Below are 17,448 nucleotides of genomic sequence, written 5' to 3' on the forward strand. Positions count from 1 at the left end.
GGACGTGATGTCATTAAGTAAAACAATCTGCTCGCAGTCATCACTATTTCGATACGAAGTGTTTCCCAGAAAGGAAAAGTTTTACCCAAGTAGTGCAAGTCTTTTCTTCTGAATAAGGAAGCAGAGAGACTAATGGGTTGAAGTATTTTGTTTCAAGGTCAGCTGAGACACAGATGTAATGTGACAGTAAATGGAAGCTTTAATCACTGCCTGGTTTCTGCTTTTCTCATCCGTTCCCTCATCCAACCGGGCACAGTCTAGTGGGGGCCGGAGAAATTCTTGGACCCCTAGTTTTATCCCAAAAATATGATGCATATCCCAAAAAGGGAGACAAAATGAACACCATGAGATACTAATGATACAGAATGATCAAAACGAGAGAAAAACGCGAAACAAAGCAACCATAATGGCCCTTTCAGACGATGCGATGACAGCGCCGCAGCGCTCTGAAAGCCAATATTTTCAATGGTTTGTGCCACGCAATGACTGTTTGCTGCTGCGCTGAACACACTGCATGCACAATGTGGCACATAGGCGGAGTTCCAGAAGTTCGGACTCGAGGAAAAACAGACACTGTGTGTTGAATGCCCTGAACTATATGATAACCTGGCACTTGTAGCCAGACCTTGGAAGGAAAGCTGTCTTTGAAACCGGTTTTCTATGTTGGCAGTTTTTTTTTTTTTTTTTTTTTAAAGCTATACATAAATGGACAAATGATTCACAAAATGACAAAACATATGGGAAGGATAATTGGGGGGGGGGGGCTTCTACATGACTGGGCCCAGGGGCTACCTGTTTAAAGATCTGTCCCTGCTCGCTGCACACTGCTGTAGAAATGCAGCAGCAGCAGCAGCTCTGACATTCACAGTGTCGGTTGAATGCTTTATTTGTCATTGGTCAGTCCATCTCGCTGATTTTAGGCATGTCTTTAATTTGAATTTAATCTCGTAAAAAAAAAAGCAGAATGCAAAACCATTAAAAGAAAAAAAAATTTGAAGAGATAAAAAAAAAAAAAGTTTACTGGTTTAAAAACCCATTCTAAATCGACCATAGAAGCATGTGAGAGTGAACGTGGTTCTTTGTCTTGTATTGGCCTTGTGATGGACATATCACCTGTCCAGGGTAGGGTGCACCCAGCCTAATTCACTGTGCTCTTTTACCATGATGTCTGTCGTGTAGATGTAATCTGTTAGTTCCTTATCATCTCGGCTGTGCCTCTTCTTTCCATCTCTGGCAGAAATACTGACACAGGGCACATGAAGCCATTTTATTAAAGAGGCCAATCTAACACAATGAAACAAAGGCACGTGATTAGAAGTCCATTTTCTGATCGAAAAAGATTTTTTTTTTAAATCACTGTGCAGAGCCTAAATGTTGAAAAAGCTTGAAAAAACTTTTGTTTACTTCTTTGTGGTGTTTTCCACGGTTCTCACTATGAGTAGGGTGTAGTGTGCTGCTGAAGTGGAGCAGTGTTGGTCAGCCAGAAGCTTCGGGGGGAGGGGACCGGGGGAGGGATATTTAACAGTTAGTGGGTGTGGGGGGTGGTACAAATACAGCTGTGTTTGGTCGCACTTTCGCTCAGGACGTGCCTGTTGTCAGGGGTGAGCACCGTTATATCCACCCTCCTCCACCTCCTCTCATCACAGGCTTCACCGGGAACCAGAGAGGCTGCTGCTGCAATTAAGGAGCCACGCCTGCTGCTCTCTAATTTCCCCGAACTGTAGTACTTATACCACCATTCCCTGGAGCTAAAAGAGTTTTCACACGGGGTTCGAGACCTGCACCTCCAGAAAACGCAATAATCTCTGATTTTTCAATCCCCCCCCCCCCCCTTCTTAATTAGGCTCTTATTATTATCGCGAGAGCCTACTGTACAACCCTCGGGGGCTGATCTTGACCAACCGCTGTCGGGCTCGGAATTAATAGCCCCTTCGGGCACTTTGTCGGGTATAACACACCGTAACTATGGAGTGCCTCAAGTTTTGTTTGGTGCTTTCATGCTGGATCAAGTTTGCAAACTCTGTCTTCTCTAGTGATGCCAATCAGGCTCCTGCGAGCATTCCCATAGGTAAGAATCTAACTTTTTGTCTGGTCTATCGTTGTGTGTGGGTAGCCCCCCCCCTCAACTCAAATACAGACTTCACACACAGCCTGAAGCTCCATCCTGTTTTACAACGTTTTCATGTGGGATGTAGCTATTAAATTGCATATGTTGTGGCCGCGCTTCAGAGCCCTCGTGCCGACTGTGCAAATAAGGACTTTATTTTTTACTAATATGTTCGAGTTGTAATTTACCGGCTGCGTGATGTCAGTGTGTGTGGAGGGCAGGCTGCATGCCTGCAGGCTCCCTGTGTGGGAATCCGAACATGTCTGTGGCAATACATGCCGGAGAGTGAAATTACACGATGCTGCTCCATACATAAGGAAACGTCTGCGGTTTGTCACAGCCGTGTTTTCATTCCATGTTGTTCGGCTGTGCGCAGCACGGGCTTTCGTACAAGAGAGGGTGCAAAGTTTCAACGCGACAAATCACCAGCTGGAGGCTTTGATGGCACACAGCGAGCACCGACGCACCGCAGCTCAGAGTGTGCATCAGAGCTGCTGATAACCTGTTCGATTTGATAGCGAGGAAAGCACGTGACTGACTTATAGAGAGGTGCCTGTGAGCTTGTTATAAGGGACGATTTACAAGTTGAACAAAGCACTTCCTCTTGCAACTACTCAGCTGCAAAAAGTCAACCTATACTGAGTTTATGCCACACAATGTAGCACACGTGTCAACAGTTTTATTGACTTGCTTGGAAATAATCCCCCTATTAACTGCTGCTGTTAAACTGCTCTAAATTACCCTGTAATCTCCAACAGTCACGGGCATCTTGTAAATTCTATAGGTAACAGCACAGAGGCCTTTGCTTTTAATGCACAAGATATCTCAATTATGGCAACTTTTTGTTTTAACCCTCCTGTTTGTCTTTAGCTGTAGAAAAAATACCGTAAACTATCCTTTTCCAACTTGAAATTTTATGACTTTTCCTAAAGGGACCCCATCATTAGTCATACTTTATTTTTGTTTATGTTTCCATGTGGGCTGTACACCACTAGGGTACAAAGATTGTCTTATGGGTCATTTTTGACCCGTGAATTATAAAAACATTTAAACACCAGAAAAAAGTTCACTGTTTTTTTTTCCTTTTCAAATTAATTCAGAAGTAATTACTTCACATTTATATAATAGCAATAATAAACCTTTATTATGTAAAAGAAAACTGACAGTTGGTTTGTGGTAAAAAAAAAAAGTGTAATCCTGAAAACTGGTGATTGTCTTTTTGTATTGTGTAACAAAAAATACATAATAAAAAATGTATTGAATTGAGGTGAATAGATAAATAACAGGTGGTTTCATCATACAAAATAGATTTTGGATTTAAAATTCAATTAAGTTGCTTTATTTTGGGGCTTTGGTAGGGCAGGTCATTTTTTACCCATAGGATAAGGGGAGTAAACAGAATGTTAAGACCGCACAAGGGTTAAGTAAGTCTGAACTTCTGATACTAAATACTTCTTTAAAAAAAGCCTTTACTGAAACAGTTCCCTCTGCAGCTGCCTACATCTACTACAGGCATGTTTTGTCATCTGGTCTGGACTAAGTGGTAATCTTCCAAACAGTGGCCACATATTTACAAAAGTTGAGTTGTTTGCTGGTGAAAGTGTTTGTATCAGGAGGATCAATGGGATTTTATGACGTTGAAGGTCAGTGGTGTGTGTAACAAGCCAACATGTCGGCTAGCATTGTGTTTTGTACACTTTGGGATTTTTTTTCTTGCAGTTTTGTGATGTCTGGGCAAAAACTCAATGTTTAACAAACTGATTGCGCAATCAAATTCCCGATCCTGTGGGTCAGAGTGATAAGTCTCAAGAATCCCACATGCTCATTATGTATTGTAACACTTCGGCTGTGTGGAATATCTGGTCAATTTGTCTTTGAGCCTCCTTTTTAGTTTGTCTGGCAAACGGTTCTCTTTTCCAGTTAAAGTCGAAGGAAAACTCATTTTTCTTGTGAAAATTGAGGTTGGACAGGGGGCTGAATACGCTTCTTTAGGACAAGGTCAAATGAAGTCTTCATTTGTGCAAGTCAAAAAGCACAGTCTGTTCATGCTTTTTGTAGAGGAAAGATGCTGGTTGTCATAGTGAGCGGGTTGAGCTGAAATAGCGTATGAATGAGGCACGAGTCTCGATTCAGACTTGATTCACATTCTGCTTCCTCTGCTCCAAATCTTCTGTGAGAGCAAACCGACGGTGGCTGTAGGTCAGATACAAACTGAGTGATTCAGCCGTGAAAAGGGGCAGCGGAAGAAGCAGGAATGCAAAGCTCCGTCCATTTCTCACCAGTGCGCACCTGACTGGTCACCGGGAACAGCAGGCCGAAAAGTTGCAGAAATTGGCCTGCGCAGACCTCCCCCCCCCAAAAAGCCACCTGAAAGGAGCCTTTCACTTTCTTCCGACCGTCTGAACAGCTCTCCTGGCAGTATGGGAACTACCACGCAGCTCTTATGGTGTGAGGTCGAGCCTCCCCCATATCTCTGAGCAGTACTCAGTATGTGGCTGAAACCAAGACTTAAAAGTTTGCGACAACAGATTGTTAAACGTCGACAGATTTATGAATGCTGCGAAAAGCTGCCGAAATGCTTCCAGAGGCATGTGTTATTATATTGTCTCAAAGATTAATATGGGACCAAGTCATAAGAAACCTGTTGAAGGGATTATATTGAAAACTATTGATGTTCCAGTTTTCTGCGAGCTGCGAAGTGAAGACCTTAAGATGAAACTGGTCCACCACTGTTTCCTATCAACAGAGAGATGTTGACATTGCTGCATAAGTTGGATATCTTACAGTTACAGTGTCACTTTTCTTTGTGAATGTTTGTTGAAGGCTTGGATAACTCCATCGCTCATGATCTGGTGGACTGTTCCAACCTCCCGTGGACAAGGCCTCTTCAGATTAGACCTTTCCCAGACATCACTGACGTGTCAGCAGGGAGCGCTTTATAGAGGAGTGAGGGAAACTCCACCTAAGGCAGCCCATGTCTTATTTATACTGTATAATGGCATTCTCTGTTGCCTGTAATGCCGGTCTAACAAACTAACAAACTCCTTTGGCAGGTCAAGGCTGTAATCACGCCTTAGAACATTGTCACTATATCACCACAAGGTTGGTTCCGTGCCTTCTTTTCAGCCAGACGTGTTGTGCCCTTTTTTTTTTTGTAACTTTGCCGTGGCTCTTTTCTGCCAACTGTATTAGATAGCAAAACGGAGACTGAATCGAGCTCCTGTGATGCAAAGGAATTCCCTGCGGCAGTGCTGAAACCAGTTAACATTTCAGTACAGGTGTAAGGATCCCATTGTCTGGACCAGGGGAAATGAGCAGCTGTTAATCTCTTTGCAACAGCTTTGCTGGTCGAATGTTGCATTATTACATTTGAACACATGCCGCTCACATTGCTTCAGATTGTTCAGATGTTTGTTTTAAATTGTAAGCAAGTATCTGTCGCTGTGCCATACAGTGCAAATATTTATACACTAACATACCAAAAATAGAAGATAGAGAATGGAGGGCAATTATCAGAATTTAGGAGAGGCACACTTGTGATATTTACTTCATGGTAAATCATACAATAAGAAAATAGGTTTTCCATTTGAAATTGCAGGATAGCGAAAACACAAAGAACAGTACAAATAACATGTTTTGTCTGCCCTTTAATGAGCCTGCAATGTCGTTTTTTATGAACTCATCACTGAAACTTGTAAATCAAATCATCCAGCTCTAAACATGTGCTTTACAAGCCAAACCATTTGAGTAGCATTTGAGTAGCAGCCATGTCAGGGTACCATTTTTTTTTGTTGCTGTTGTTCAAAATGCTGGGCTCATTTCCCACTTGCAGCAAACACTATCACAGTGTAACATCATGCCAGTTGTGTGGGTTGTTTTTTTTCTTTCCACTCACAGCAGTCGTTAACAAAACATCAGTTCCCTTGAAATTATCGGTGCGTGTTCTTTCGACAACAGTTCTAATCGTGGCACCCCATGACACAATCATGTGTGTTTTCATTGGGTAAAATAAATAAGCCATTCCTGATTCGAAACGACATCTGACGAGACTAGAAAATAGTTTCCTGGCTCAGCGCTGGTGACATCACGCCACATCCTAAGGCTGAAGTGCCTGTGGTTTAGCACGTGTAATTGAAAACACAGCTTTTTCTTTGTGGGCACACTGCATGGGTGTTGTGTGATGATGTGTTTTATCGATTAAAGTGAAATTATAGCGTCACAACCCAAAACAACCTTCATACTTTGGCTGTAAACATCAAGACTTAAGTTGAACTAAACGGTCTGTGAACAGCTGGTGTTTCCAGTACCTTGAGTATTAAAAATCTTTCAAAGAAAACTGTAGGTTGGGTAGAATGCTTATATGTTTAACAGAAATATATAAGTAGGTGTGTCCACAGAAAAATACTGTGCACACAAATATACATATACGTCTTCCATGGAGACCATTTCTGATGAGGCTTCAGTGAACAGTAGACGGATCAACTGAAGAACCACATGCATCTCTCAGGTCCTGTGTCGGGTCTTTGCTGGATTTCTTTTCCCTATTTTTCAAGGGCATCACTTTCAGAAACTATACATCTGCTCTAGAAAGCTTTTTAGGCCTGGCACCTCTTCCTCTTGTCTAACTTGTCTGGTTTAGTAAGTTGTGTCAACACATAACTGGTTCACCCCTTGAGTTATGGGCCTTTTTTTTTAATGTTTAAATGATTAATAAGTCCATGCTGAAAGGCTCTGAAAATGGTCAACTACAAACGACTGAGATGAAAATTTGTTATAAGCCAAAGACAAACTCTGAAAGACCTCCAGAAAGGCTACAGAACCATTGCTAGACCTTTTTAAACGATTGCAAAATGGGAGTAATTATATGAATATAAAGAATAGAAGGGTTGCGCAGGATTTTTGCACACCTCTGTATACTTAATTTTTTTCATCACTCTTCATTGAAAGGATATAACGATTTAAATGAAAGGGGGAAAAAAAGAATGAAAAAGAGGGAATGGGGGTATATTTACAAGTGATACAGGTGCTCCTTATTGCAATGAATACATATTGGCCCTATTGAGCTTATTCTGCATCGGGCAACATTCAGATTAAGAGGTCTATACTAGTTGAATACAGGATCTTTCATTCATATTCCTGTTTACATGTGCACGAGCATAGGAATGATTATACCTACACGACATGACACTGTACAGGAGCCCTCAATATGTCCATATCCCTCAAAACACGGTCACATGCAAACGTAACCTTTGTCTCCAAAAATGGTTTAAAAAATGCAATAATCTACCTCTGCTTTCCTCAACCTAACAATTTTTGGTTAGCCTCGAGTTAAAAAAACCCCAAAAGATTTATTTATTTGGATTACCAATATAGAACAGGGGTTTTGTGTTCACTGGCCAGGACAAAGACAATCCTGTTTCGCTTATGTCCGAGGCCATGGCATATTCCCCTCGATACCCCTTTCCTTTCTGCAAGAAGTGCTTATTTCAGCTAAGCCTCAGCCAGTGAGTCAGAACTTTTGCTCACTGAAGTGTGAAAGTTTACCTAGACGGCTGAACCCTACGTGGTACAGAGAGAGAGGGTGCAAAGGAAAGATCTTCAATGCCTTTCTTGGAGAAGAGTTTTAGCGGCGACGCTTGAGCTGCATTCCTCTCCTGCTGGACTGCTCATACAGCAATGCCAAGAGAATATGCTGTGTTTACCCCTTGCTGGACGCATTCATCCTCTAAAACTACAGCTGTAATGAAAGCCTCCCTTGTTTAGAGATGATATCTCTCTCTTAACTACGCTTCATTATCACAGTGATTGTTTGATGATTCTCAAAAGTTTCTCACCCCTGAGGCTAAGTGAAACAATGAAGCATTCATTATGCATTTGTGTGCAACATCCGCACTCATTCAGATACATTTGTTTTTGACCAGTAACTTGTCTGAATAACAAAGCCAAATCATCACGATTAATAAAAAGATTATACAATACTATATATCTACATATCATTTTGATTGTTTCAATAAATGAGCACACTGAGACAGACTGCATTCCTAAGCTCTGTGCAATAAAACATTTTTGAGCAAAAGCAGCCCAGACCCCAGAGAAAAATATTGGTGTTTGAATTACATTTATTTTTTTTTTACAAACCACAAATATGTTTTATCTGAATGTTTGTGGACCAGAGGAGGTTGGTCTCACTCCCATATCATCACATACTGACACTTTGTTAGTCGCACACGGGGGTTGTGCGAAGCTATATTTACTTCCAAACCAAATCGCTTTTCTTTTTCTGACCAAATGGTGGAGTTGGTGGTGTTTCAGAGCCTTCCACTGCGTTCAACAATAGCGAGTTCAACAATAACAAATTGGGATCTGCACTGGAGTTTTGAAGCTGAAAAAATAAAAAAAATAAAAACAAGAATAAAAGCACAAACACCACAGACTGCGGTCTCACAATAACGAGCCTAACAGGCATGAAAACGACCAGGAAGGGCAGGGAAGAGGAAAAATAGCAGTAATCGGAGAGAAATGTATTTGTGCAAAGAGGAGAACCCATGGAGAATTGAGCCGGTGTGCTGCTCAGTTAGCAACATAAGCTAATACTTGCTAGTTATGAAAGACAAACCATTGAATTGGAAAACAAGACTTTGTCTCTGTTTGGCCATATCTCAGCATGCATCACTGTCTGGTCCGTGTACACCGGTGTCTCAGCAGCCTCATGCCGATGGAGACACACTGCAGAAGCACCTGCACAATACGAACTCCATAACATTTCCAGCTAAATGACCCCCCTGTGTATGTTTTTTACCTTCACAAAGTGCACGCAGCCCCTCCAGTTCAGGATAACGGTGGCTCTGTGTGTTGGGCGGCTGCAGTTTGTGCAGCCTGCACTAACAAACGATTAATGGTGATGAAAATCGCAAAACAGACCAACAAAGATCTCACTGCCTCCTACACTGTTGCATCAGAGACACCCCACGTTACCTGAAATGATACTTCGGTGAAAACAAAAAAAAGCCCTGCTCAGAAACGCCGCTTTTTAATGTCTCATAAAATACATTTAATATATTAACAACCTTCTGAATACACATTTTTACAAAATATTATGCAGCCAGTTTACTTTGTGAAGAACAAAACCTGCAAGTTTCACTTGGCATATCAAATCCTTCCCATGGCCCCCTCGTGTTTTCTTTGGAAACGATGTCAGATTCAAACCAAGGGTTCTTGCTATAGTTCACATGAGGTGACAGCAATTCAAAGGAATTTTTTTCCACCAGGGGTTGTGTATGGAAAAGCCACAAAAGAGACCTGCCAAAGTGTTTGAATAGCGCATGTAGTGTCAAAACTTAATTGTATGTCTCAGCCCTTTAAATCAAAGATGGCTTGCATCCCCACGGTGCACTTAAGTGGGGGCTTGCTTGCACTCATGTGGCCTGTATGTTTTTGACAAGAGTAAAGCGTGTGATTCCATAAGGTCAGGGCTAAGTCACAGAGGGGTAGTTGGCTTTAGCTGTACTTTCTCTCTGTGGGAAATGTCTGCATAACATAAAGAGCAACCCGGGTTTCCTTCTCAGTATGGCTGCTAAAGCACAGCGTCTCATAATTAAGTGCAGTGGAAATTAGAAGAACTGAAAATTATGTGAACTTAATAGAGCACTCCATACAAAAGGCAGCACACCACTGTCTGACATTGCAAAAGTTCAAACAAAGCTACTGGTGATAAAACTCAAATTTTACAAGAAAAGAAAAAAGAAAAGAGAAAGACTGAACATGTGTCCTGGCTGTAATCACTGTATCACACAGTGGAGAATTTTCCCGGAGGTTTTCAAATTTTGCCAAGACATCCCAGACAGAGTCGGTTAAGGCGTCTGGGACATCTTAAATTGGTCAAAAAGCTTCAGAGTCCAGCTGCAACTTTCACTTGTCAGCTGTGACTATTTATTTCTGACGATTTGACTTCTGTCATTCGTTTTTACAATCCCTTGTAGTTCTTTCTGTGTGTGCATTAGCTGCCAGGAGAGTGTGAAAGTGTCAATCACTATCTTCATATAAAAGCAATATACAAAACATAAAAAAATCTTTTCCTCTAAGCTCGGCCTAGAATTTGTTTGATGCAGTGCAGAAAGCTGTAGCGTCTACAGTGATTATAAATATATTTATTTTTGCCAGAAGCACCAGTCTTTGAGCGGGCGGATTTTGTTTGCATTTTGCACGTCAACCTGTCTGACCTGGGCTTAAACGTGTGCTGTGCTGGGAAACAGGAAACCTGAAGATCTCTCTTGTAACTATTGAAATCCTATGTTTTACAGAGCTGTTAGGGAAATGTGTTTTCCAGATGACGGAAATATCCCCCCCCCCACCCCTCCCCCTTACATGCTCCGACATCTTCTTCCTTCAAGCCAAGAACAAGAGCAGAGAACACCTGTTGCTCAGACTGAGCGTCCCTTCCCTCTGTGCAGTGCTTGATGAGAAACCAAATTAGCTGCATTCTTATTATGTCATGTGTTGGGCAGTGCCAGACGGGAACCATTTCCAACCTGTAACAGACCCTTTGTGTTAGAAAAATGCTGCAGCTACGGCTGTTGGAGTGATGGCAGGGCCACAGACAAGGCTGAGATGGGAGAACGGCTTAGTCATGTTTACTGGAGAGCGATACAAAAGAGGCTGGTTGTTGCTGCTGCCAGTTACTGATCTGCTTTTGTACTTCACTGGTGTTAGCACATCACAAACTGGGAAAACCAAAATAACTTAAGTCCATCTTTTTAACAATTTTTTTTCACTTCATCCTGGATTCTCAGGTATTTTCAGGGAAGATTAGATACACAAACATTGCTGTGAACTATCCCAGGGACTCCTCCCAGCTAGGCCTGCCTGGAAACTGAAAAAAAAAGGCACCTATGGGGCATTCTAATCAGATGGTCCAACCACCTAAGTAAGCTCCTTTTATCCCCAAAGAGCTGAGGCTCAAGTCCAAGCTCCTTTCAGAGCCACCCTCTAGCAAAGTTATTTCAGCTGCATGTATCCTCTGTCTCGTTTTTTCTGTTACCATACAGACTGTGACCATAGGTGGAAGTAAGAGTATAGATTGACTTGCAAATCAAATCAAATCAAATCTGAGCACTGGGCCGTTGTCAGATTCTATCAACATCTTTTTTTCGGCCGATTCAACATGTTGAATTGGCCTCTCGCCCAATGGCAGCTGAGATAGGTTTCAGGCTCTATTATATTTGTTTTAAGAAAAGACTTTGCTGGAGAATTGCCATTATCCACACTTCTACAATAAAAATGGGAGACAGTAACATACGGTACAATATTCTTTCCTCTCCCCCAGGCGAAATTTGCTTTGGGCTCAAGTGCTGTCACATAACCATAGTTACGCCAGGTCAGAGAGGCACTATTTTCTATTTTCACTCTATTTTCTTTTATACATTGTTCACATGGTTCAATACAAAGTATCAGACACCACGTACCATCTACAAGAGAGAATAAAAACATTGACAGAGTAACGCAGAGTCAAATAATGCTGTGAAGAAGAGCTGGAAGTTATATCTCATGGAAATGCCACGTTAACACTCCTTTTGAACTGCAATGCTTTATAATTAGATTTTTTTTGTGTGGGTGTGGAAATTGACAAGGCAGTCAACAAGTCATAAAGGAAATCCAGGCAAATTGAAATTGCCACGCTAATATTTGTATATGAAAAAAGTAGCACAGTTATCCATGTTCTGGGGCAGAGTGCACTTCTGAATTAGGTCCCCTCGAAGCATTTATGGGACTCTGATTTGCTCTCATTCAAACTCCCAGATCTAACTCAGTGCCAATGACCAATAAATGATTTATAAGAGCTTAGTGCTGTATTTTAAACAGATGGTAGATTGGCTGTTAAAACATGAAAGGAAAAGTGGGATCAGTGTTCAAGTAGTCCTATAAAATGATCTTAAAATGCCCTTAAGTTTTTGTTGGCCTGTCTGAGGACCAACACATATTAACATGTTGTAATAAAGATTTCAGATGGGGATGATTTAATGCTCTCTCTTCATACAATAAAATGGTTCTATGAACAGAATCTGGAGATCTAGAGTACTTCCTTCCTTAGCTCACAACAACAGACTTTTCTGATTAAAGCTATGGAGCTTGTTTTAAAACTAGCTTAGTGGGCGCAGTCTTCCTCTCTCTCTAGCTTCACATTAGACTATGGTGTAAATTTGTATTTGGTTAACCCTTTGTCAAACCTCACATTTCACCACTCATGGCCACTGGAAATGTCCTAGAGGTTTGTGGGAGTTGTTCCGTCCCAAGAAGGAAGAGATTATTGAGCCCGTCTTTGAGACGATGCTTCTGTTTTTGAATCAAATTAAAACTACAGTAGTCGCTCCTAATTTGAGACATAGGTTTAGACTGCTAAACCAAACAGTTACCAGTATGTTGACATTGGTTTGAGGTTTACAAGGGACATGGTTCACAGAAGTGGGAATGTCAATACTTATATTTAAGCTTAAAACAATATACACAATTCTGTGGATATCCTTTAACTGAAGCCAGAATTTTTGCGACTTCAAATGTCTCGGTTTTCATGTGGAAGATTTTATCCTGTCATCTCCGTAATTTGGTCGCCAAAAAAATATGCCATTGTAAAAAATGCATCTTTCCATACTTTTCAGGAAAACTCCTCGTCTTAACTGTGGCAACCGAGGAAACAGATGGCTTCCGCCGCTTCATGCAGTCTGCTAACCATTTCAATTACACTGTGAAGGTAAGACTGTTGTCTCATTTTTTAAAGCCATGCTTCAAAATACTCCTTTTTGTCCTTCCGTTTAATGAGACTGCACTCACACACAAGGCAGCAAAATGTTTTTCACACACACTTGCCCTTAATGATTGGACCCATTAAGAGAAATGATGAAATGCAGCAATCCATATAAACATCCATCCCGAAGGGATACTCCTCAACGTAGGTCCAGAATTCCTCTCTGTGGTTGAAACAAGTTGTAAAAACTTTTTTTTAGCTCCTTTTGCCCTATGTGCATTTGCAACCACGTACTGCAGTTTCTAAACTCTGTTCTTCAGTCAGCCATTTGTTAGGCCTCACTCGAGATGACCCGTGTGACGAACCTTTCTGCAATCCCAGTTCCAGAAAAGCTGGGATGCGGTGAAAAATGTAGATAAAATCCGAATGCAATGATTTACAGAACTCACAAACCAATATTTCATTCACAACAGAGCATAGAAAATATATTTCAATGTTGAAAGTGAGACATTTTACCATTTTATGAAAAGTGGCCCAACAGCAGCGAATCTGAAAAAGGTTGGAACGGGGCTTTATGCTTGCCATGCTGTCATAAAAGATGCAGTATGTTCTTCAATATTGTCTTGGTAAAATACACAACGCTTTCCCTGAAAAAAAATGTTGCCTGGATTGGAGTGTAATGCTCTGAAACCTGTATATAGATTTCAGCATTGATACAGTCTCTTCAGATGTACAAGTTGCCAGTTCCATGGGCACAAATGCACCCCCATACCATCAGAGATGCACTGCTGAGTGCTAAAAACTAGCCGGATGGTCCCTCTCCTAATTACTCTGGAGAACACAGTTAACATGCATTGGTAGACGGCCCGGTGAACTGTTTTCGTGAACACGATTTCCAATGGAGCAATTCCCTTTGAAGTATTTTATGAAAAGAATTAAACATGACATGAAAATGACATATATTTCCCTCCACTGACATGGCCTTATAAACAAATTATGGTGCATGTGAATTTATTTATTTATTTATTCTTTTACAGCCTCGTTTTTTTTGGCTTGAGTCTGTACTGCAGCTCTACAATTTTTTTTTATGTATCAGGTGTTGGGGATGGGAGAAGCATGGAAGGGAGGTGATGTGGGTCATTCCATTGGTGGAGGCCAAAAAGTCAGACTACTGAAGGAGGCTATGGAGGCTCTGGCTGACCAGGAGGATCTTGTTGTCCTCTCCGTGGACAGGTAGGTTGATAACCAAAGTATGTATATATGTATAGAACATTTTTTTGCTCTTTCTCTTTTACATGACATATTTTTGCATCATCATCGTGACGTTAGACCATTGCTACATTTGAATTGAATTAGGCTTTAAATGTAGCCTAATACCAGAATGTGTCCATCCCCCTTCCTCAGTTTCTGCCCAAACATCACTTTTATGGACCTTTGATGTGATTTAAATATCAATTTCTACCCCAAAAACGGACGCAAAGCTCCTTTAATTACGGCATACATTCTCATTTTCACAAGCACAGACTTTAATAATAGCTTTGAAGGCCATAACTCATGAGCGAGAGGTGTTTGTGGATGCAACAAAACCCATAACTACTCATTCAGGCAAAGGCATTATTATATGTGAGGAGAACAATTCTCATCTGCAGGTAAGCTGATTTATGATTTGGGAATTTGAGGACCAATGAAAAGTTTCACTGAGGTAGTGTGTGGTTTAGAATGATGACGGCTTTGCGAGACACTTTTCCTTAAACATAGCGAAAGATGATAATATTTACTGTACCCTGTCACATAAATAATGTTAGCCATAATTGCTGTGCTAAGTTATCACACCCTTGAAACAGGTAATTGGAATGTCATTTTCTCTCTCGTGGAGGAAGTGATTGTAGTCTAATAAACTGCTTCTGTGCTTCAGAAGATTACGAGCCATGGATTTTACCATCTATAATCCTGCTGGGCCACCCAGAGAGGTTTGACAGCCTCTGCTTCAGATACAGTCACTTGCTTCACAGTCTGTCTTGGATTAAATTCAGTCACTAAACTCTAAATGATTTTTAAACTCATTCACAGTTTAAGCTGATGGAAAGAAAAGCCATGCAAATGCAGAATAAGTGGAGACTACAGCAATTTACGGGCAGAATGCTGTGTGTGAGTTGTGCTATACACTGTCACTCGATGCAAACTGAGAGAAAATTGCTCTGTGGCTCTTTTCGCTTTGGCTTTCATCGTGGGAAGTTAAACCAGTCAGATTTTCTTCTACACAAACACCACGTCTTTGTAATGCCATTATGAAATGAAGGAGATTGTGGCTGCCATTTTTTTTTTGTTCGTTTGTTTCAAATTCATACTGCAGGCGAATAACTCCTCAGGCAACACCTACCTGGTGGGCACGACTTGGGTTAAAGCCACTGCATCATCAGTGAAACTTGAACAAAGCAATGACATTCACTGAATAAATACTATCATTCTCCAAATATGTGCTTTTTATATCTTATATAGCAACATACACGTCAACATAGGCAGATTAACGCCTCCTTTTTTTTTCGACTGCTGAACAGAACTATTAGATATGAACTGAATTCATGTTGCCATACAGCAGTGCAAAGACAGAAATAGACAGTAAAATAAATATGACTGAAAATAAAGCAATTTGTGGAGAAAATGGATGAGCAGAGATGTTAAACAAATGAAACTATATACGCATACTTCCAATTAAAAGAAGGATCACAGAAAGCAACGAGATCAGCTAAAAGTCAACCTTAAAAGCGCATTCAGCTCGTGTTCTTCCACTGAGCGGGACAGCAATAAAAGAGGAGAAAAACACGATCTAAAAGGACAAATGACTTCCTTTGTATTGATTTCACCTATCCTCTCCTTCTCTTTGGTTTTTTTTTTCTATACCAGGCACCTAACAGCTTTCATGTCTTTATTTTTAACACACCGACATCTTCTATGGGAAGGACCGGCACTGGCAGCGTTGCTCACCTTGCAGCTGCTTTACATTGATCTAAGACACGAAGAACGGCTCAAATCGACAATTAATTTTACACGGCACATAGTCGCACCATATTTTACACCCTTTCTGTAAATGCAGCCTATCTTTACAGCAACAGTTAGTCATTGTGGATGGTAATTCAAGCAGTTCAGACAAAGAGAACACCAAGGGGTATTGCTATAACTTTTCTGGCCAGATTTGTTTTGAATTTATTTCCATGTACTTCTTAGACATTAACATGTGTGCTTTAAAGGACTGAAGGTCAATCTATAGTAGAAAAAACTATGATTTATGAGTTAACAAGTCACAGGGGATATGTGAATTAACATGTGTTTGCCAGATGTGGATAGAACATAAAGACTATCTCACCTACATTAATCTTCCCCTCCTCTCATGGCCTGACTTTCACTTTGGCTTCAATCTTTTATAGTAGAGTTCTTTTCTTTAGGATTTTTTTTTTCTTAAATAAGCCGCAGTGCATACTAAGGTTTCATGTAGAAGTTTTATAGCCTATGACAAATGCATTTCTGTCACCATAATGATGATTTAATGCCTCAAAGGAATAGAATAACCAGACATATTAGGAGTTTCCACATCCTAAAATATCCGCCCTTTGGGTTATTTAAATAAGTCACTGCGGCATCTCTGTGATGCACACGTTTCACCACAGTCAAGTTTTCACGTTTTTATGTGTGCTAAGAGGGCTTGCCTTTGCAAATCGTGAGGAATGTCTAGTGTTTACATTTAGATTTCTATCTTTCTCAGGCAAGTGGAAGCATAGGTTGTGTGTCACTTACACAATGAAACAAGTTCAAGAAAAAGAGGAAAATGAACTGATCACGATCTGTTGTATTTCATGTTCACTCCTCCATTTCAGCTATGATCTTATCTTTGCCGGGGCACCAGAGGAGATTCTCAGGAAGTTCCAGCAATCCAATCACAAAGTGCTCTTTGCCGCAGAGGGGCTGATATGGCCGGATAAACGACTAGCTGAGAAGTACCCCTCAGTGCGCAGTGGCAAGCGCTACCTCAACTCTGGAGGTGGGTTCCAAAAATTTGGAATATGCTCAAACATGCTGAACTATGTTGACAGTTTGTTGAAAGTCTAATGTCCTACAGGGTTGTGTTAACACTAGGTAAAGGTGACCCTTAGACTTCCAGGCATATGAAGTAGTTGCTAGAAAGGACACTGTTCCCATATTGCTTCATTTTGTTCATCTGAAACTGACCTTAATGTAAAAGTGTGTATATACTAAAAGTTGCAGTGGAAGGAAGCACTCCTACACGTCCTAAAATAAATCATAAAACATTGTTGCACATCATTTAAGATTATCTATAAGAAACGGATGGACACTTTGGTCAGGAAGGTACTTTGCATCTGAACTTGTGCTCCACTGCAAATATGTTTATTGCCTGGCACCATAAATTCACCTGCATCAGCACCGAGTCTCCAGTCCCATGCATGAGCTCCAACTTCCCCCATCTTGGACAACAGCTGGAGAGTCCTTGTTCTGCTCTGCAGTTTTTGTCAGCTTAGTGGCACAGCACAGTGGATCACCTAGAGAGAACAAAGGACCAACAACAGTCAAAGGTGGTGGAGATCCAGTC

General features: G+C 41.0%; 1 protein-coding gene across 2 annotated transcripts in view; it reads left to right on the forward strand.

Annotated features, from left to right (window-relative positions):
• The first annotated feature begins 1,575 nt into the window (after nt 1–1,575).
• Nucleotides 1,576–17,448, forward strand: part of plod2 (procollagen-lysine, 2-oxoglutarate 5-dioxygenase 2) — a 31,690-nt gene continuing 15,817 nt past the window's right edge. For both annotated transcript variants that reach the window (XM_075452365.1, XM_075452366.1), the window contains exons 1-4: nt 1,576–2,068; nt 12,760–12,851; nt 13,942–14,078; nt 16,718–16,881. In XM_075452365.1, the coding sequence (XP_075308480.1) occupies nt 1,966–2,068; nt 12,760–12,851; nt 13,942–14,078; nt 16,718–16,881 (496 nt within the window). In that variant the 5' untranslated portion in view covers nt 1,576–1,965. The remainder of the gene's footprint in view (nt 2,069–12,759; nt 12,852–13,941; nt 14,079–16,717; nt 16,882–17,448) is intronic.

This window comes from Odontesthes bonariensis, chromosome 20 (genome assembly GCF_027942865.1).
Source record: "Odontesthes bonariensis isolate fOdoBon6 chromosome 20, fOdoBon6.hap1, whole genome shotgun sequence".
Taxonomy (NCBI): Eukaryota; Metazoa; Chordata; class Actinopteri; order Atheriniformes; family Atherinopsidae; genus Odontesthes; species Odontesthes bonariensis.